The sequence below is a fragment of the Vipera berus genome, assembly GCF_964194415.1.
Source record: "Vipera berus genome assembly, chromosome: 1".
NCBI lineage: Eukaryota > Metazoa > Chordata > Lepidosauria > Squamata > Viperidae > Vipera > Vipera berus.
Window position 1 is genome coordinate 15,099,204 of NC_138202.1, and position 21,545 is coordinate 15,120,748.

Below are 21,545 nucleotides of genomic sequence, written 5' to 3' on the forward strand. Positions count from 1 at the left end.
GAAGCTAAAGGTAAAGGTAAAAGGTAAAGGTTCCCCCGCACATGCGTGCTAGTCGTTTCTGACTCTAGGGGCCGGTGCTCATCTCCGTTTCAAAGCCGAAGAGCCAGCGCTTGTCCGAGGACGTCTCCGTGGTCATGTGGCATGACTAGACGCCAAAGGCGCACGGAACGCTGTTACCTTCCCTCCGTAGTGGTCCCTATTTTTCTACTTGCATTTTTACATGCTTTCGAACTGCTAGGTTGGCAGAAGCTGGGACGAGTAACAGGCGCTCACTCTGCTACGCGACACTCGGGATTCGACCCGCCAAACTGCCGACCTTCTGATCGACAAGCTCAGTGTCCTAACCCACTGAGCCACCGTGTCCTTAAACTAGTGATGGGGAATTTACGATCCTCCAAATGCTGCTTGCAACATCAACAGCTGCTCCTGTGGCTAGTGGGGACTGCTACCCAACATCTGGAGTTTTACAGGTTCCCCCTCTTTAGATAATTAGCGACATGGGAAACAGTATTTCAATTTGGAAGATAAACCAACTACATTTTATGTCCTAAGGTGGATAAATAAATGCCTCTGCTTGTTCGTACAATATGCTCACAATTAATGGAACCATGGTTTTCTCAACCCTGTCTTCTGAATTTATATGGCACACTGTACCATTAACCACATGGCCCAGATTTACCAAACATTTGTATGGCCAGTCTGTATTATGCAAACATAGCCGTTGCAGTATATGCAGAATCAAACACCAATTTGAACAATAACATAAATCGGTGCTCCATTCATATTGCTGAAATTCCGTATTAAAATTTCTGACAATGAAATGGATGGATGGCAAATTTGGAGCAGATACCTCCCCTCCCCTCAATCCTGCCTCACTTTAAACGCTCACTGCACAATATTAATTTCTGGAATCCGTTGTTCAAGATGCAAGGCCGGCTGCTGAAACACACAACTTGGAAGAAACAACAGTATACCAATTTCTGGAGAGGAGTAGGGTGAGACAGGTAAGAGAGCCTCCATTTTCAAAGGCATTGTACCAACGCTAATGGGAGAGTTGTTGCCCTTAGGCTTTTTTTTTTGGGGGGGGGGGAAGCCTCCTGAAAGCATTTGACTGGCTGCAGTATTTTGCAGCCAAGGGATTACCATAGAAGAACTCCAATCGGCCAGGCTGGCTGGAGGTTTATGGGTTCTGCAATCCGGGACGTTTGGAAAGTGTGTTAGTTGAGGCTACTCTTAATTTAAACTAGGAACACGGAAGATCTCAATATGTGGAGGAAGACACCATTAAATTAACATAAATGCTCTCGGATAAGTGGCGTGGGAAAAGGACAGGAAAAGAGGTAGCTAGACCGCCCGCCCCCCCTCCCTCCATCTTTCCCTCCCCGGATCTCCCCAAATAATTCATGGGTTCTTGCGGAATCATCCACCTTGCGCAGCCCCACATCCCAGCCCCGCCTCCGTCTTTGGTATGGCCGATCTCCCCGCTCCCTCTCATCGCAACCATTACTGCACAACATTGTTTCCCAAAACTTTCCTGGTCCTTTTTTCTCTTTCTCGTCTCTTTCACCAGCAGAAGCGCCTCCTCCTCCTCCTCTCCTTCCCCCGCCCAGCTGTACCATTATGTTAAACCAGCTTCGCTCTCGAGGCCCTGATTGGAGAAGAGCGGCTTCCACTCTCTCAGGATAGGCCAGCTTCTTTATTTCTCCCCGCCCGCCCGCCCGCGTGTAATGAATACGTCATGACTTTCAAGCCTATGGGTTGGTTGGAATTGTGGCCGGAGCCAATGAGAGCTCTTAAAATGCTCTTAAAAATAGCAGCAGTGTTCATCATAGGAGTTCTAATTAAATACTTAGGAGGCATTTTTCTCGCCCTTCCCCATATTTATCATTGAGTTCCTTTTATTATAATCTATCCACTCTTGCTTAGTGTTTTAAGTAAGGTGATAAAATCGCACAGCATTGGACTATCAGGTCCTAAAAAAACAAAGTTGTTGCCCAACGCAACAACTGTGGAAAGGAACTGTGACTCCACTACCGGAAGTCTTAAAAGTCCCGGACCGGTTTCTCTGTCTTGGTCAAAAAGATAGTAGTCATAGGCAAGGAGTCAGTAAATCAGCATCCGCAAGACAGGCAGAAATTTAACAGGAGAAACTTCCTTTGTGTGAAAGAAAGAAAAAGAAAGAGAAAAAGAAAGAAAGAAAGAAAGAAAGAAAGAAAGAAAGAAAGAAAGAAAGAAAGAAAGAAAGAAAGAAAGAAAGAAAGAAAGAAAGAAAGAAAGAAAGATCAGCTCCCCAGAGAAGGAAATATTAAAAGGGCAGAATATATACTGCCAAAAAAATAAAGGGAACACAAAATAAGACATCCTACTATTAAATACAGTACATTGTGTTGTTTAAGTGTTCCCTTTATTTTTTTGAGCAGTATATTTCCTTAAAGGATTTTAAAAGCAGAAACCAACCCTGCCCCCAAGTCCCTCTGTCCCAAGCACAAACCAACTAGAAATGCAGATGTGATAATCTTGTCAGGAAACTGGGATTAGGAAGAAAGATCTCTAGAGTCAACATCAGCCACAGCCCCAGGGAAGCAGGGGACATAATAGGACATACCCACAACCATCAAGAATCCTAGAGGGGCACACCTAGGCTAAGGACAGAATACGTGACAAAGGAAATATAAAGCTTGAAACAGGAAATAACTCCAGACAATAGAGTCCAGGGGGTATAAAAACCCACTACCCACATGTGCTCAGCCCTTCTTTTTCTGTTGGATCCATCTTTCTGTCTGGCTTTCCTCTGCAATAAACTACAACCTTCTTCCCAAAGCAGTTGCCATGTTTATTCCCCGCTTGGAGGAACCATGATGAAGACTTTTCTTCCTACAAAAGAAAGAAAGAAAGATTACATTATGCCTTCATGCCCAGGAGGATTTTCCCCCCGATTCTGCCTGATGAAACTATGTGGAGTGGATTTGCGATGCTGGTATCTATTGTTCGGTAATCAGCTCATCGCTTCAAGAAAATATGGGTCATTCACTCCCATTGTTAATTTCCTCAGAATATTTTCAGATTTGGGGCTAGCAAAATACAATTCCTGTACTCCCACGACATATTACAGGCTGGGCTGTCAATGTTCTTATTTATTTGATTTGTATGGCAGTACCTCTCATCTAAGCAATTCTGGGTGGCTAAGAACAGGTAAGTAAGGGACAGGTAAGGGACGCGGTGGCTCAGTGGGTTAGGACGCTGAGCTTGTCGATCATAAGGTCGGCAGTTTGGTGGGTCGAATCCCGAGTGCCGCGTAACAGAGTGAGCGCCTGTTACTCATCCCAGCTTCTGCCAACCTAGCAGTTCGAAAGCACATAAAAATGCAAGTAGAAAAATAGGGACCACTACGGTGGGAAGGTAACAGCGCTCCGTGCGCCTTTGGCGTCTAGTCATGCCAGCCACATGACCACGGAGATGTCCTCGGACAAGCGCTGGCTCTTCGGCTTTGAAACGGAGATGAGCACCGGCCCCTAGAGTTGGAAACGACTAGCACGCATGTGCGGGGGAACCTTTACCTTTACCTTTACCTTAAGAACAGGTAAAAAGAGGAAAGCAAGTTAAACTGTCAATCAGTTTAAAAAATAAAATCTTGATCACTAGCAGAATTCATTATGTCAATTTTTCAATTCAATATAACCACTATAAGAAGCCCTTCATCTTTGCCAGACCCCCAGTCACAGTGGCAGAGCTGTGTCTTCAGGGCCTTCTTAAAAGGCAGGAGGATTGGGGCCAATTTAAGATGTGTATACTGTATATAATATTCCACAGGACAGACACCACAGCAGAAAAGGCTCTCTTCCTGGGTCCTGCAAAATGAAACTCCAATTTCAGCACACTGTAAATAACCCTGACTATCATTTTCTCTTCTACAATTCGCAGCTTCCCTTGAAGCAATAGCTATGAACCATACCCTACTTTCTCCCAGCTATAATCTCTGCATCATTTGTAAACTCTTAAAGTGGCACAAGCTTATTTGTAATCCTTCGGAAACTATCCAAATTCTATGTTTCTTCTATTCTTTATAGAATAGAATAGAATTCTTTATTGGCCAAGTGTGATTGGACAAACAAGGAATTTGTCTCTGGAGCATAAGCTCTCAGCATGGTAAATACAAGCAACAAGTGATAAATCATGATCATAATCATAAAATACAATCATAAATCATAAGATACCATACTCAATGATAGTCACTAAAAACATCAACTTAAATCATAATAGGGTACTAATAAAAGCAATCAACATAAATCATGACAAACAAGAAAATTATAGTCATAAGAAGTTAAGGAAATAGTTAATAGGGAAGATGAGAAGGATAATAGGTAATATAGCCCAACTAGGTGGTTTGACATCCCAGGGCATAAGACAGTGTTGTTGGAATTAGTAGTTTAGCAGAGTGATAGCATGGGGGGGAAAAACTCTCTTTGGATCTGGTTCTTTTGGGATGTAATGCCCTATAGCAGGGGTTCCCAACCCCTGGTCCGTGGACCAGTACTGGGCCGCAGGATGCCAGCAACCAGTCTGCACAAACAAGCAAAGCCCCATCTGCGGGATGCAGGCAGCACACAAAACCATGCCCCCTCTGGTCTGTGGAAAAACCTCTCTCCACACAACTGGTCCCGAGTGCCCAAAAGGTTGGGGGCCTCTGCCCTATAGCGTCCGTCTTGAGGGGAGAAGTTGAAATGGAGCTTGCCAAATAGTTTATAAATGTGATTTTATTACCTTTTTGCTGTGGTTGTAAAGCAAATGTGGCAGTCATTAAGAGAACCCATTGTTGGCTCTAGGGTATTTTGCTGAAAACCAGGAATAAATGCCAGTTTTCGGTTAAAAGGTTGTAAACCATGGTAAAGTGACTGCAGGATGCTGCAAACAGTCATAAATGAGGGCCAGTTATCAGTTGCTCAAAACTGGTCATATGGCCACAGGAGAGGTCCAGCCATCAGAACTGGGTCATACTTAGCTTTTTAAGGGGGGCGTGCGAGGTGTCTGTCTAATTTTGAATAGTTGCTAAGCAGCCGGTTGTAAGTCAAGGGCTACCTGTAATGCAAAAACAACATAGACATTTTAACAGTCTCTGAGAAAATCAGGCACAAATTGTTTTTCATAAATAAAAGAAGTCAGCAACTGGGCCTCATGTGCTCCAGGTATACCAGCAAAACATCTGCATTCCCTAGAGAAACTAATAGCATCTGCAAACACCTAGAGACAGAAATAGTTTGCACGTTCGTGTGATTCAGGTTGCCAGATCGGGCATTTTTCTCCTGTAGCTTCCTGCATGTGTGTCTCCTGTGGCTCGGCAGTGGCATTTTCAGGAACAGGTGCAGCTCACCAAACTGAACTGTACACTGGAAGGTGGGAGATCGGGTTTCCAAGTAGCTTACCAAAGCTGGGATCGCCTTACGGTTTTGCTGTTCCACCTGCAGCATCAATAATTTAATCGAGGCCATCGTCCCCATTGTTCAAACACCTGGCATGTCAATGCTACGGAAGTCTGGAAAGCAGTGCAAGAAAGACAACACAGGCCAGCAGAAGGGGTCCCCCATGGAAAACGGTGTGGCCCAGGAGTTTGGAGGCTCTCAGCCACCTGCAGAACGGGGAAGAGCTGCTCCCAGCCAGAACAGCGCAGCTCCAGGACCACCCCTGCCCCGGGTCCGGCCTCGGCTCATCTTCCACACTCAGCTGGCTCACGGGAGCCCCACTGCCAAGATTGAGGGGTTCACCAATGTTAAGGAGCTCTATGCCAAAATTGCAGAGGTCTTCGACATCTCCTCAACAGAGGTAAGGGTGGGGCCACTTAGGGTGCTGGAAGCATTGAAGGAAACGGCCGGGCTCTCAGACTTTCAGCCAAGTACCTGATCCTTGGCACTGAAAAGATTTACCAAAGCATTAGGCAAGGATGCCAGGTTCAAATGCCTATGATGGGTAGTTAGATGTTCAGTGTTACTGTACTGTAGTCTATGTTAATTTTTTACTGGGAGGGAGAGAGGGAGGAAAAGAAGGGGGGAGAAAGGAAGGAAGAAAAATGGAAGAGGGAGAAGGAAGGAAGGAAGGAAGGAAGGAAGGAAGGAAGGAAGGAAGGAAGGAAGGAAGGAAGGAAGGACCACAGAAATGTGTGCTGATGCAGCAAGCATCCCATTAAGAATATACAGTGACAAAATGAAAAGCTTAGCATCTTGTCCAAAGAGAGAGGTATTTATTGTGTAGATATTGTGGGAAAAAAGCTCCAGTATCACACATAACAAAGAACAAAGAGGCCAAGGGAAAAAGACCATGAAATAGCTCAGGATAACAGAACAGGAAGAGGAAATACAAAGGGTTAATTATCAGGTTCCAGGACCAAAGAGGGATTGGAGATGAGAAGGCATGAAGGGGCAACTGAAGAGCTTTCACTGTGTCTGGAAGCAGACACAGAGGGGGTAGCAATGCGACAGGGGAGCTGTTTGGGCCCATGAAAGCTCAGTTCACACAAGGCTTACAGTCTACAGCGGGAGAAGATGGGAGACAGGCAGAAGGATGGAGACAAGCATTACTAGGGAAGAATATCCTCAAATGTAGTTTTGTTTATACGTGGGGTGTGTGTGTGTCTGTCTGTCTGTCTTTTCCAGTCCAGGGTGAAGATGTCTGTAAGAACTCCCATCTTTTCCTCCCCACGTTAATCTTACCATTTCTCCTTCTAAAAGCAAGAGCAATAAGAGGGCTCCAAAAGGCTTTGCCAGTCCTTTTTTTGTAAAAGAAAAAGGTGCTGGAACTCACACATATCATACAACCCGCCTTGCCTACCCTACAAGGTTCCATCCAAAAAAGGTGCCGGAACTCCGTTCTGAGCGTTCTACGACAAAAAAAGCCCTGGGCTTTGCCCTCCAAAAGGCTTTTCTGACCTTTTGACTTCTTCCACAGAGACCTTTTCTGAGTATAACATATAAATGCATTTGCACATCTCTCCAGATCCTGTTCTGCACTTTGAACACCCACAAGGTAGATATGCAGAAACTGCTGGGCGGCCAGATTGGTTTGGAGGATTTCATTTTCGCTCATGTCCGCGGTGATACCAAGGAGGTGGAAGTCACCAAAACAGAGAATGCTCTGGGACTTACTATCACCGATAATGGAGCTGGCTATGCTTTCATCAAGGTAGGTCTTCGGGAATAGGGTAAAAGAGTGACATGGTGATTTTCAATAGCTATGCTTCTATCTGCAGGGCCAGTGTTTCTCAGTGTTGGCAAGGAGGAATAATAACTGAAAACATGACAACATGAGGCGATTTTTATGGGGACTGGATGAAATAGACACGATGGGCAGCACACAAATCTAATAAATAAATTATTCCAGAAGATTCACCATGTCAGTAAAATCCATTTTCAGCTTGTGCCCATTAGGTTCTGTCCCCATTTTCCTCTCAGTTATTCATGTTGCATTTATCGTACCTGTCCTCTAAACCAGGGCTTTTCAACCAGTGGTACGGGTACCACCTGTGGTACATTGGCACCTGGCAGGTGATACGTGACCATCCTAGAAAAGTGGTAGTGGGGGAGGGGAATGAGCTGAACCGGTGGCAGCACCGCACAAGCCTAAGCGAGAGATGGCTGGAGCTGCAGGGCTGTCAGGGCTCAGCAGAAGCACCAGGATCAGCGCTTCTTCAGGGCTATCAGGGCTCAGCGGAAGCACCAGGATCAGCGCCAGGCTCCAGCTGGAGCTCAGCGCTGATCCTGGAGCTTCTGCTGAGCCCAGAAGAAGCGCCGATCAGCTGGAATGTTGCAGCATCTCCAGGGTGATTTACATCCAGATGCTTGGCAACTGATTCATATTTATGACGGTCAGTGTCCCAGGGTCATGTGAAGTGACCAAAACCTGCTGCAACCACCCAGCAGACGGGGAATAAAAACCAAACACCCCCACCCCATCCCACCCCCCCTGCCAATCCTCAACAGAAATGCTCACAACAATGAAAACCTCAGACAGGAGAAAGAGCGCCGCTGGGCAGGCAGGCAGGTGTCTTGCTCACCTGTGGCTTGGGGGGCACTTTTTTCAGTGCCATTGTAACTTCGAACAGTCACTCAGCAAACTGTTGTAAGTCAAGGACTACATGTACTTCATCACTTTTTTTCTTTTTGTCATCAAGTTTTTGACACCTTGCTAGGCGACTGGTGGTACTCGGATGTTGCCATATCCTAAAAGTGGTACAGTGGGCGAAAAGGTTGAAAAGCCCTGCTCTAAACAGTCCAAACTGGTATAGATGGTTTCCACAACTTGCTCCAATCCTATTCTCTCCATGAAATAGGTTATGCCAATCTCCCTTACGCCAGAGCTCTCAAAACTTTGCCTGTTTAAAAAAATAGGTGGAAGTTTGATTGTGCTGCGGCAGCTGCCATTTTGACATTTTTACCACATCCTGTCACCAGTGTTTCTCAACCTTAGCAACTTGAAGATATCTGAACTTCAACTCCCAGAATTCCTCAGTTAGCATGCTCACTGAGGAATTCTGGGAGTTGAAGTCCAGACATCTACAAGTTGCTAAAGCTGAGAAAAAATGCTGCTCCTACCTACCTCACTTTTCAAGATCAGTTAAGGTCATTAGGCCTTAGATAGGATTTTTCTCTTTCTAATCTTTCCCTTTTCTACTTCCCCATTTTATAGCGTATTAAGGAAGGTAGCATAATAAACCGCATTCCAACGGTCTCTGTTGGGGACAGCATTGAAGCCATTAACGACCATACCATTGTTGGATGCCGCCACTACGAAGTTGCCAAGATGTTGCGCGAGATGCCCCAGGCACAGCCATTTACTTTGCGCTTGGTGCAGCCTAAACGAGCTTTTGGTGAGTGGATATCTGAGCACTGAGGAGAGGCAGGACTGCAGAGTCCCACCGTGGGCCTAGCAACGCAGCCCGGCATCACTGAGGAACAGCCAGTCAGTCACTTTAAAGTGCCCTCCAATAGTTCTTGAGCCAGCAAAATCAAATGCATAAAGTATTGTTTTTTCTCTTCTGATGATCTAGCTCTTTTCTGCTTCATTGATGAGAGCTGAGTGTTGTCTTTAAAAGCTAAGGACTTTTTCCTTCTTCCTGCTTTTTCCTTCCTGCTGAGCATTCCTGACAGCAAGAAAAATAATTACTAATCCTTCTCTTTAATGCATGGTTGATCCCAGTGTTGATGGGTTCGTTGAACACAGGTTTAGTCACCTGTAAAATTGCCCAGTAGAACTGAGGTACAGAGAGGCTTCAGCCCCTTTTTATACCCTCCTCCATATCTGCAGCCTTTCTCCAGGTTCTTTTGGACATGGGTTTAACACTCTTTCAAAAGAGCACTAAACCTGAACATCTCTTTCGTGTTCAGAAAGAGGCCAATGGATGTCACAAGCCATAAAGGAGGGATTGTAATCATGATCAGGGGTGCTTCATCTTGTACTCTTGCTGATCAGCTGGGCTGACAGGTTTAGAAGATGAAGGTGAAGGTTTGGAAGAGTTATACAGAATGAAATATGGAATAATAAAACTGTAGATTTGGAAAGGACCACAAGGATCATCTAGTCCAGGGGTAGGCAACCTTGGCTCTTTTATGATTTGTGGACTTCAACTCCCAGAATTCCTAAGCCAGCTATGCTGAGGGGAAAGGGAGAGGTTTCCAAGCTGAGCTATGCTGGCTCAGGAATTCTGGGAGTTGAAGTCCACGAGTCATAAAAGAGCCAAGGCTGCCTACCCCTGGCCTAGGCCTAGGCCGCTTTATGACTCGTGGACTTCAACTCCCAGAATTCCTGAGCCAGCCACGCTGAGGGGAAAGGGAGAGCTTTCCAAGCTGAGCCACGCTGGCTCAGGAATTCTGGGAGTTGAAGTCCACAAGTCATAAAAGAGTCAAGGTTGCCTACCCCTGATCTAGTCCAACCCTCTGCAACCTGCAGGAAAACCAATCAAATCTCTTATGAAATGTTTTCTTAAAAACCTTCAGAGTTGGAGAATCCACAGTCTCTATAGATAGAAAGACTACCTGTTTTGCAGGTAGCCCTTCACGTATGACTACAGCTGAGTCCAAAATTTAGGTTGCTAAGTGAGACACTTGTTAAGTGAGTTTTGCCCCATTTTACAACCTTGCTTATCACAGTTGTTAAGTGAATCACTGCAGCGGTTAAGTTAGTAACCTGGGTGCTAAATGAATCTGGCTTCTCCATTGACTTTGCTTATCAGAAAGTTGCAAAAGGGGACCACATGACCCCGGGACGCAGCAACCATCATAAATACGAGTCAGTTGCCAAGCATCTGAATTTTGATCAATGACCATGGACCATGGGGATGTTGCAATGGTCGTAAGTATGAAAACCGTCATAAGTCACTCTTTTCTGTGCTGCTGTAACTTCAAACGGTCACTAAATGAATGGTTGTAAGTCGAGGACTACCTGTACTCATCTTACTTCATCAGCAATTCTGTCTCAAATTTAAACAAAATGCCAGTTGTAGTGGTTGCCATTTTCCTTTGGGCTCAGTTCATAATGCTGGTTCTTATCTATAGAATCCAAACTGTTTTAAATATCTGAATAGTCCCTTTTTCCCATGTTAATCTTGCTGTAATTTAAGATCTATTTCAGAGGTCTTTTGCTATAGCCCATCCTCAACAGTGGATAAATTGGTGAAAGCAAGGGACAGAGTCTTCTCTACAGGGGCACCAAGACTATGAAAAGGTTCCCCAAAGAATTGATACTTGCATTGTTTGTTTGTTGTTTAATTATTTGAGGCAGGAAATACATTTTTTTTTTGCTTTAGTCTTCATTTTATTTGCTGCTTTGATTGTTGCTGTTCAGGATTGTTTTCTCCTTTATTTGTGTGTTCTTTTAAGCTTTGGTTTTGCTTAAAATTGTTTAACAGCCTTAGATTAGGTTATAAAAATCCAGTCTTGGTTAAAGCCTCTCGTGGTTTCTTTCTTGTTTTTCCCTGGTTTTCATATCTTCCTCCCTTCCTTTCTCTTCCTTTTATTTATATCAAGCAGGAAGTCAGATCAGGGTTAGAAAATCATCCTTCTTGCAGTCTGGAAAGCAAGGTTGCTGTCTTACGGAAATTCTAAATATTACCAGCTCCCCAAGGAGCTGATCTTTCCTTAGGAGCAGCTGATGTATATTGTAACCTTACTGAAATAATAATAAGCAGAACAGTTTGACCGGCCATTTTGAAAGAATGTCACGGATGAGAACAATTCCCAGATTGCATATTGGGCTTTTAAACAAGGATTGTTAGAGCCATGTAGTTAATTTAATCAGCTTTGGTTAAAAATATGGTTTGGGATCTCAGACTGATTCTAGGTTGAAGTTGATTGCGACAAGCAAAAAAACCAAAACAAACTCTCTTGTTTTCCTTTCTAATTTAGGCTGCTAAAAAGAGGTTGGCATGGGAATCTGTGCTCCTCGTATGAGGGCAGATAACAGCTTCCAGCAGTCATAGCCAGCGTGGTCCATAGTGCAGGATGCTCAGAGCTGTATGGTTAGAAGTTGTCCATTTCCGTGAGGGAAATATGCACAGATAGTCCTTGACTTAAAACTATTTGTTTAGTAATCGTTTGAAGTCACAATGACACTGAATAAAGTGATTTATGACTGTCCCAAAGATGCTTTTTTCATGAGGCAACTGGACTTTCTTATTTTTTCTTTGAAGACATTTTGCTTCTCATCCAAGCAGCTTCTTCAGCTTCTTGGATGAGAAGCGAAACGTCTTCAAAATAAAACAAGAAAGTCCAGTTGCCTCGTGAAAAAAGCATTTTTGGGACATCTATCACATGGATGTCTGAGAATCTTCATAGATGATTGATTTATGACTGTTTTTCACACTTACAACTGTTGCAACATCGCCATGGTCCTGTGATCAAAATTCAGGCACTTGGCAACTGCCATGCTGTTATGACAGTTGCACTGAGCTAGGATCACATGATCACTATTTATAACCTTCCCAGTTGGCTCCCGGCATCAAAGTCAAAGAAGGAAGCTAGATTTGTTTAACAATGACTTGATTCACTTAACTGTGAAGCAGTGGTTTGCTTAACTGTGGCAATAAAGGTGATAAACAGGGGCAAAAACTCATTTAACAACTGCCTGTTGGGCTTAATTATGGTTGTAAATTGAGGACTATTTGTATCATTAAGATGGTTATGGGTGCTTCATAGAAATCTCCTGCTGTGCAATTGTCCAACCTTATTTCAACTATTTCACAGGGGAATATTGTGTCCTCCTGATACCTCCACGCTCAATTTGGAATCCCTTCAGATTTCTCCTTAATTTTTTTCTGCATTTTTTTCCTTTTAAGGGAGGAAAGGATTGAATAACTCAGAGCAAAAGGTGTCCAGGCAGGATATAAAAAGTCAAAACAGTTGCTGCGACTGTGTGGTTGAAGCCCCATTCCTTTTTTACACGTGTCACACCTACAAAAGGACTTCAGTCACACAGTTGTAAAGGCCATCTTGACTTTTTTGACCTCCCCAATGGATGGTCCAGCTCAGAGTGCTTTCCGAAACACCCTACTGATCCTCAGACTAATCCTTCTGTAAAATGCGACACAATGACTTGATACAATTTGCTAACTTTCAAAAATGGCACTTTAAAAATTCAAGTCATTGCACATCACCTAGTCAGCCAGATGTTTAAACTGGATTTTACATTTTGTCCATCTATTTAGTTCTTTCCAAAGACCTGGGATAGACAGATGTTGCGATTCAATGGTGTTAAAGGTATCTTATAGCATATAAACTGTTCCAAGTAAAGCAGCCATTTGAAATTGACTGATGCTGATTTCGTCAATACTGGTGGCGTTCAAGTGGTGCTCCAGATGTTTTGGGATGGCATCCAAGGTGCCTTTCACTATTGATTCTATTTTTGCTTTCTTTTGCCACAGTTTTTTTTTGCCCAAGATGGCGGCGGCTGCAGTCTGAGCTCCGTGCGCTTTACATGGGTCGGTTGGGGAGGCCCGACCGAGGCATGACACGGTAGACCGTTTTAAGGGGGAGTTGGATACAGAGACATTCTGCCAGGCGCTGCTTTCGGTGGCACTGAGCTTTCCCTCCCCCTTTGGATAGCGGCGTCTGCCTACCGGCCTGGAGATTGTTCATGGTCAGGCCTTGTTATCCGGGACTTCCAGATGGTTATTGAAGTTGCTGCAGGCTCTCTCCATTTACTACAGGCTCCCTTTGCTGCTTTTCTCGCCGTGGACACTCCCCGCTTGTCGGAGGGGCGACGGTGATGATCGAACAAGCCGGGGACTTGGTTTGGAGTTTGGGACTCATATCAGCTGGCAGGCGCTATTTTCGGCGGCGCAGAGCCCTCCCTCTCCCCCCGAATGGCGGCGGTGGCTTCCTGGCCTGGAAATCGGCCAGGGCTTTGTTCTACAGGCTCCCTCTGCTGTTTTTCTCGCCGTGGATACCCCCCGCTTGTCGGAGGGGCAGTGGCGATGATTGGACGAGCCGGGGATTTGATTTGGAGTTTGGTTTTACATCAGCTGGCAGGTGCTGTTTTCGGCGGCGCGAAAACATTCCCTCTCCCCCCGAATGGTGGCGGTGGCTTCCCGGCCTGGAAATTGGCCGTGGTTTTGTCCTACTGCCGTGGATTTGCTGGTAGATGCCTGGATGCCGTTATATTGTGTTTGTAGGGGGGGATGTTTTTGCCCCCCGGAATGGCATTAATGGCCGGCGGCCTGAAGATCGGCCGGGGCTTGGCCCTTCTCCTTGTGCTGGTTGGCAGGCACTACTATGGCCCGAAGATCGGCCATGGTTACGCTTTAATGCCCAGTTGGGGGTTAGTGCTTCCCATCAATATTCCGGATTGGACCTGGGTCTGGACCGTGGTGGGAGGACGGTCTTGGATTGGTCATCAACCGCCCCACTGGTGTGGGAGACCAGTTGGGGTAGGTTTTACCCCGGGATTCCTTACTTTGTCCATGACAGGCTGGACTCCTCAGCTGTAGTGAGAGGACGGTTGGGGTTTCTTTTTCTGAGCACCACCTCAGGTGAGAGCTGAGCTGGACCGATGGACTGTGGTACACCTACCGGACTTAATATCATCAATATCATCGATCCACCCATTATTAACATCAACCCTATGCGGACATTTTTACTATTGTATGTATTACTGTATTACCTGTATTACTCTGGAGCCGATTTGTATGCCCTCACGGGGGTTTCTTCCTCCTGGGTTCGACCTGCCGCCCTTTTCTACGCTTCCCTTAATGACGGGCCCAATTGTTGGGACCCTGAGAGGTGCTTGGGCTTAGATAGGGGCCTCGAGCGGAGACGTATTAAGAGGCCTCTGATTTACTTTTTAGCTGGTTATTTTAAAAGGTTAGGGAGGGTGAGGGTGGGGAGGGAATTGTTAACCAGCACTCAGTCTGGGCCGGTTTGTGGTCCCGGCGGGATGGGGTTTGGGGTAGAGGCTGCTGGTTCTGGATGTGTTGGGGTGGGGTTTCAAATCCCCACGATGATAGGGAATGGCAGCAGGTGTGTGCACGGAGGGTCGTATCGACATCTGGAATCGCGCCCCCGCTGCTTGCGAGCGGTGATGCGCTCCGACCCTCCGGTTAGCACCCTTTTGCCCGGGGGTGAGGGTGATAAGGTGTCTGAGCTCAGGCTGGTTTACCTTAATGCCAGATCCGTTGTTAATAAGGCTCCCCTCATTCGTGACCTGATCGAGGAGGAACGTGTGGATCTGGCATGCATTACGGAAACCTGGTTGGGCTCGGAGGGAGGGGTCCCTCTGATCGAGTTATGCCCTCCAGGTTTCCATGTGCTACACCGGCCATGGGCTCAGGGTAGGGGTGGTGGGGTGGCGGTGGTTATCAGGGAGACTTTATTTCTGCGGGAGACCACCATTGTCCAGATTGGCGGGAGTGAGTCCCTCCTCCTGAGATGTGGTCCTCGGGTTCAGACGGGCTTGTTGCTCATATACCTGGCACGCAGCTGTGTGGCAACAGCTCTGCCCGAGCTGCTCGACACCCTCTCAGGGTTGGCGGTGGAGTTCCCCAGGCTTATAGTGCTGGGTGACTTCAACCTGCCTTCCCTGGGAGGGTCGTCGGAGTTAGCCCGGGAGTTCATGGCTTCCATGACGGCCATGGACCTGACCCAGGTAATTCAAGGCCCGACTCATGTGTCACACTCTCGACATGGTGTTCCTGTGTGGACAGTGGTTGGATGATTTGGGAGAGGGTTCACCGGTCGTTGCTTCCCTGTCATGGTCCGACCATCATCTCCTGCGGCTGGTCTTCCGTTATGCCACCCCCCGCCGCTGGGCTGCGGAACCGACCAGATGGTTCCACCCCAGGCACCTAATGGACCCTGAACGGTTCCAGATGGCGCTTGGGTCTATACCCATCGCCCTCACTCACAGCCCAGTTGATGCCTTGGTTGATGCCTGGGAAAAGGCGGCCACTGAGGCACTCAACTGTGACCCGGCGCAGATCCCGTTGGGCTCCATGGTTTTCTGCAGAGCTCTGGGAGATGAAGCGTCGGAGACGGGGTCTAGAGAGCGGTTGGAGGGCCAGCCGTTCCGAATCTGACCGATTGCAGCTAAGAACCTTTATAAGGTCTTATCTTGCTGCGATGAGGATGGCGAGGGCTAATTACTTTGCTGCCCTCATCGCATCCGCAGATAATCGCCCGGCCGCCCTGTTTAGGGTGACTCGCTCCCTTCTTAACCAGGAGGTGAGGGAGGATCCCTTACAGGGACGGGCCGAGGAGTTTGGTCATCATCTGACGGACCAAATTGCTCAGATCCGGACCGGCTTGGACTCTGACTGGGCGGAGTCTGACGTGGAGGAATCGGACGGTCTTGAGCATGTTATCTGGACTGAGTTCGATCCTGTTTCCCCTGATGATGTGGAGAGGATCATGGGGAGGCTGAGCTCCACCACCTGTTTGTTGGATCCGTGCCCCTCCTGGCTGGTTTATGTGGCCCGGGAGGGGACACGAGGCTGGTTCCAGGCAGTAATAACTGCTTCTTTGAAGGAGGGTGTCTTCCCCACCGCCTTGATGGTGGTGAGACCCCTCCTCAAAAAGCCTGTCCTGGACCCGGCTGTTTTAAATAACTATCGTCCAGTCTCCAACCTTCGCTTTTTGGCGAAGGTTGTTGAGAGTGTGGTGGCGCATCAGCTTCCTCTGTTCCTGGAGGAAACTGATTATCTGGACCTGTACCAATCGGGTTTCAGGCCCGGACACAGCACGGAGACGGCATTGGTCGTGCTGGTGAATGATCTCTGGAGGGCTCGGGACAGGGGTTGTTCCTCTGTCCTAGTCCTATTAGATCTCTCAGTGGCTTTTGATACCATCGACCATGGTATCCTACTGCGGCGTCTCAGGGGGTTGGGAGTGGGAGGCACCGTTTTACGGTGGTTCTCCTCCTATCTCCTGGGCCGCTCGCAGTCGGTGTTGACGGGAGGGCAGAGATCCACCCTGAGGCCTCTTGTTTGTGGAGTTCCTCAGGGGTCGGTTCTCTCGCCCCTCCTGTTCAACATCTATATGAAGCCGCTGGGTGAGATCATTCGTGGTTTCGGGGTGGGGTATCATCAGTACGCTGATGATACCCAACTTTTTTTCTCCACCCCGAACCAACCCAGCGATGCCCTCGCCGTGATGTCCCGTTGCCTGGAGGCGGTCCAGGTCTGGATGGGGAGAAACAGGCTTCGTCTCAATCCTGCCAAGACTGAGTGGCTGTGCGTATCGGCATCTCGGGTTAACCAGATTATTCCACCTTTAACGATGGGGCGTGAGGTGTTACCCCCCCGTTGATATGGCTCGCAACCTGGGCATCCTCCTGGATTCACGGCTCAATTTTGAAGACCATATATGAGCCGTGACCAGGGAGGCTTTTGCACAGGTTCGCCTGGTGCGCCAGTTGCGACCCTACCTGGACCGAGATGCCCTACGCACAGTCACTCATGCGCTCGTGACCTCCCGTTTAGACTACTGCAATGCTCTCTACATGGGGCTGCCCTTGAGGACCACTCGGAGGCTTCAGCTGGTGCAGAATGCGGCCGGGCGAGTTGTGATGGGGGTTTCCTGATACTCCCATGTAACACCTCTACTCCGCGAGCTGCATTGGCTTCCGGTTGCCCTCCGGGTGAGATTCAAGGTGCTGGTGATGACCTATAAAGCCCTACATGGCTTGGGTCCAGGATATCTGAGGGAACACCTGCTGCCAGCATCAAGGTCCCTTCGTCCAGTGCGCTCCCACAGGGAGGGTCTTCTCAGGGTGCCGCCGGTAAAAGATTGCCGCCGGATAACACCCAGGGGGAGGGCCTTCTCTGTGTGTGCGCCTGCCCTCTGGAACCAGCTGCCCGCGGAGCTTAGGACTGCCCCCAACCTTCGCTCATTTCGCCGGGACCTGAAGACCTGGCTCTTTGAGCTTTCCGGCCCAGGCTGAGAATTTTAATTGGGGTTTTTATTTTTTAGGGATTTGATTTAATCTTTTTAATTGTTTTTAACGTTTGTATTGATCTTTGTTTTAAATACCCTGTAAACCGCCCTGAGTCCTTTGGGAAAGGGCGGTATATAAATCCAATAAAATAAAAATAAAAAATAAATAAAAATAAAATTTGCCAGTCTTTGAATTTTATGAATTTTTCCAGTTTTTTCTCTTCTCTTCTACTATCTCTAGGTACTGCCACAGCCATTCTCCAGATTGTTTTGTCTTTTTTTAATCAATAATTGTTAAGTCTGGAGTATTACTGTGTTTCCCTGAAAGTAAGGCTTACTCTGAAAATAAGCCCTAGCTTGATTTTTGGGGTTGGGCCTAATATAAGACCTACCCCCAAAATAAAGCCCTTGTCTTGGGGCGAGGGACACACCTAAAAATCAAGCTAGGGTGGGGGGTGTGGAGCTGCCCCCATATGCTCTTCACCCTCTTACCTTGCAGCCAGGCCTCTCCTTGCTGGCCCACTTCTTCTGCGGCATTCCCAGGCCTGCATTTCCCAGCCAGAGGCCTTTCCAGAAGGCCTCTTCAGCCAAGAACCAAGCTATGGATTCAATTCATAACTCGGTTCTCGGCTGCAGTGGCCTTCTGGAAAGGCCTTTGACTGTGAAATGCAGGCCGGAGCTCCATTCTGAGCTGCAGAATGAAGCTGCTCCTTCAGCCACAGACATGGGCCGGCTGGGTGGGACTGTTGGTGCCAGAGGTGAGTGGAAAAAACACCCCCCCCCCAAAATAAGACCTAGTGCCCTTTTTGGAGGCAAAAAATTTTTTTTTCGGGAAAAGACAGTATATAGCAGGTTCTTGTCTGTTTGAATTCCAGAGCACTTTAGCTTCTTTTCTATTACTTTGTCTATATTGTGGTCCCACCTTATCATCATCATCATCATCATCGTCATCTGTCATTTCCTATCGTCGGTCATTAATTCTGTTTGACCCAATAATCCTACCCTTTGAAGTTTTGTTTAAGGGCTTGAGAACTGCCTATGACTGTCATTCTGATTTCTCGATCCTTGACATGGTTCTCTGCCCTACTTAATTTTAATTTTTTAAAGAGGTGTTTAATTTTTTAAAAAAATTAAAGGGGAGATAAGCATGCTACCAAAGTGTTACCCAAAAACAGGGGTAGGCAACCTCGGCTCTTTTATGACTCGTGGACTTCAACTCCCAGAATTCCTGAGCCAGCATGGAATTTTGGGAGTTGAAGTCCATGAGTCACAAAAGAGCCAAGGTTGCCTACCCCTGGCCTAAAACATACGTGTATGATAGCATCACCTCATAAATCTCAGAAGTCTTCTTAGCAAATGACATGTGGGTGGCTGCATCCCATAGCTGGTCTTTTGTGAGTGTGTCCATAACATGCTCCCCAAATTCCAGATATGGCCAGTGGCCCAAAGGAATGGCATTCCTCTCTTAGTAGATGCCTTACAAGGTGTAATAATCAACTGCCTCTAGTCTCCATGCCATTTTTTATTCCACCCCTATTTTCTATTTTACACACTTGTTTATGAACTTCATGGGGTTCTAGCAAAAAAAAAGCGAATTCTGTAACCTTTTCATTCCGTTGAAGAGTTTTGTTGTGCTTAGACATCTTCTGTTATGTCCACTGTTTGATGTTGACTTCTTGATCTTCTTTTCTCCTCCCCTCTGTAGATATGATCGGCCAGAGGACACGAAGCAGCAAGAACTCAAGTGAGGGGAAAATAGGCAGCGGAAGGGAGACACTACGGCTGCGTGCAACGGGCACTGCCACCATAGAGCAGGCAGTGAGTATGCTCTGGGACAGGGATTGGATTAACCAAGGGCCCATATTCTCATCGTACTGAATATAAGAAACTTGGTGGCTGATTGGAAGTGAGCCGATTGTCTCAGGGCTAACCTCAAGAAAATGACTGTTAGGTGCCTAGCCAGCTGTAGCAGGAGAGGCCTCTGAAAGGTCATGAGAAAGCACCAAATTTCATAGCTTCTGTGCTTCTGTGCAGCCCAATGTTTCTTATCCTTGGCAGTTTGAAGACGGATGCACTTCAGCTCCCAAAATTCCCCAATCATCTTGTCTGTCTGGAGAATTCTGGAAGTTGAAGTCCACACATCTGAAAGTCACCAAGGCTGAGAAACACTATTAGAATTTCCTGTCAACACTGGCATTTCAGCTCCATTTGATCTCCTTTGTTCTTCTGTTTACAGCCAAGTGAGTTTGAGGAGGAAGCTGCTGAAAAAATGGATGACTTATTGGAAAGCTACATGGGTATTCGTGATCTCGAATTGGGTGAGTAGGGAATGATGCATGATATGGTTGAAAAAAAAAAGTGAAGATTCCTTTCACCTTGCCTCACTATTTCCTGGGTGGAACCTCCAGATTAGGAGACACCTACCTCAGATTGTGGATTTGGGGAATCATATTGCTGGCTAGGGAATTCTGGGAGTTGAAGTCCACTATATCTTAAAGTTGCCAAGGTTGAGAAACACTGCTGTAGAGAAGGGTGCTGAATCTGGATGACTATTGAGGAAGATGGATTTTCAGTTTGATACAGCAAGACAATTCGTACATGATTGCATGTGAAATGAAGCTAACGAAGAGAGATAAAGAGAACTGTCCTAGAAAGTGTTCTTTAGATTATGATTGGCCTTCCCTTAATTTTGTCTAAAAATGATCGTAGAGGTAGATAATGTGGCACCTTTGGACACCCATGTGCCTCCAATCTCCTCCATTAAGGAGGTGGAACTGGTGGACCGCCCACTAGATTGGTATCCATCAGGCTTCTTGATTAAATTAATAATTAGACAAGGATCCTGGCTAACTATTGAATTAAGTGGGTAGCGAGCATGCCACAATTAGATTTTTTTTTCAGATTAGATAACCTTTATTGTCATTTTTTATTGTGGGCACAACGGCACACATTAAAAACCAGATTTTGTTGCTTGCTCTCAAAGTGTACACATACAACACACATTTAAACATATATGTACAACATATGTATAGAGCTACACCCTTACATATAAGTAACATATAAATATTAATCACTGTCCATCTTGAATACATAACGGAAGGAGGAAGATTTGGAGTTCAGCCTTCGTATTTATTTGCAGGCGGGCCTGTGGGCTCCATGGGTTCTCACTGAGATGCTGAACAATATCCTAGAGCAGGAGCCCCCAAGCCCCAGTCCATGGACCGGTACTGGGCTGTGGCATGCCAGCAACTGGTCCGCACAAACAAGCAAAGCCCCATCCACAAGATGAGGCAGCACACAAAACCACATAATCTCCAGTCTGCAGAAAAACCTCTCTCCACGGAACTGGTCCCTGGTGCCCAAAAGGTTGGGGACCTCTGTCCTAGAGTACACTTTGTCTTCAATTGGGTGTCCCACCACAGGCCAGGCCCTCCCTAGCAGCCTTTTTATGAATGCACCCAGAAGATGTCCAAATATCTCTTTGCTCCGAATTATGTTTTATCCCAGTGCTGAGTCCTAACCTCAGGCCCACTTTCCACAGCATCGAGCATGGTGGAGATCACCAAAGAATGCCAGAGCCCTGAAGACTTTGCTCGTGGACTGGATTTGCTCCTGGGTGAATTTACCTTCCCAGAAGAGTTTGTCTCAGAGGTGTGGACTGCAGTTTGCAAGAGCAGGGAAATCTCTTGAGTAGTTTCAGGAGATCGGTTGGGCAATGAAGGCTGTTTCCTTTTTTCCTTTCTCTACTCTGGCATTCTCTGTATCTTGCACTCACATCTGGGATTTCCATCCAGAATTATAACCTCTAGCTCAAGGATGACACATTTGCATAATTTCCATGGGTGACTTCAAACAGTAGCACCAATGACCACATGCTCTCCTATTGGGGTTGAAGGAACTTACCTGCATGCAGTGAACAGAGAGATACTACCATTTGGGGCGATTACTTTTAGTTAGCATCTATACTTGATATTCTTCCAGTAGTATTCCAAAATACAATTGCTACATTGTAGGTCCAGGTTAACAGGCCAGGATGGCACCTTCTTTGGTTAAGAAATTTAAGATGCCCTTGTCATAATTGCAGAATAGGTAATTCTGCAATTACTATGCTACGAAAGACACTTGTTCCTGGCAACCCAC

The 21,545-nt window shown here is 46.6% G+C and overlaps 1 protein-coding gene across 1 annotated transcript; it reads left to right on the plus strand.

The window, feature by feature from the left end:
- Window positions 1–5,511: 5,511 nt before the first annotated feature.
- GIPC3 (GIPC PDZ domain containing family member 3) lies at window positions 5,512–21,095 on the plus strand (the record flags this gene model as incomplete). Its single annotated transcript, XM_081320193.1, has 6 exons — window positions 5,512–5,817; window positions 6,985–7,170; window positions 8,674–8,854; window positions 19,111–19,223; window positions 19,642–19,723; window positions 20,947–21,095. The coding sequence occupies 6 exons, from the start codon at window positions 5,512–5,514 to the stop codon at window positions 21,093–21,095; spliced, it is 1,017 nt and encodes a 338-aa protein (XP_081176319.1).
- Between the last annotated feature and the right edge of the window lie 450 nt (window positions 21,096–21,545).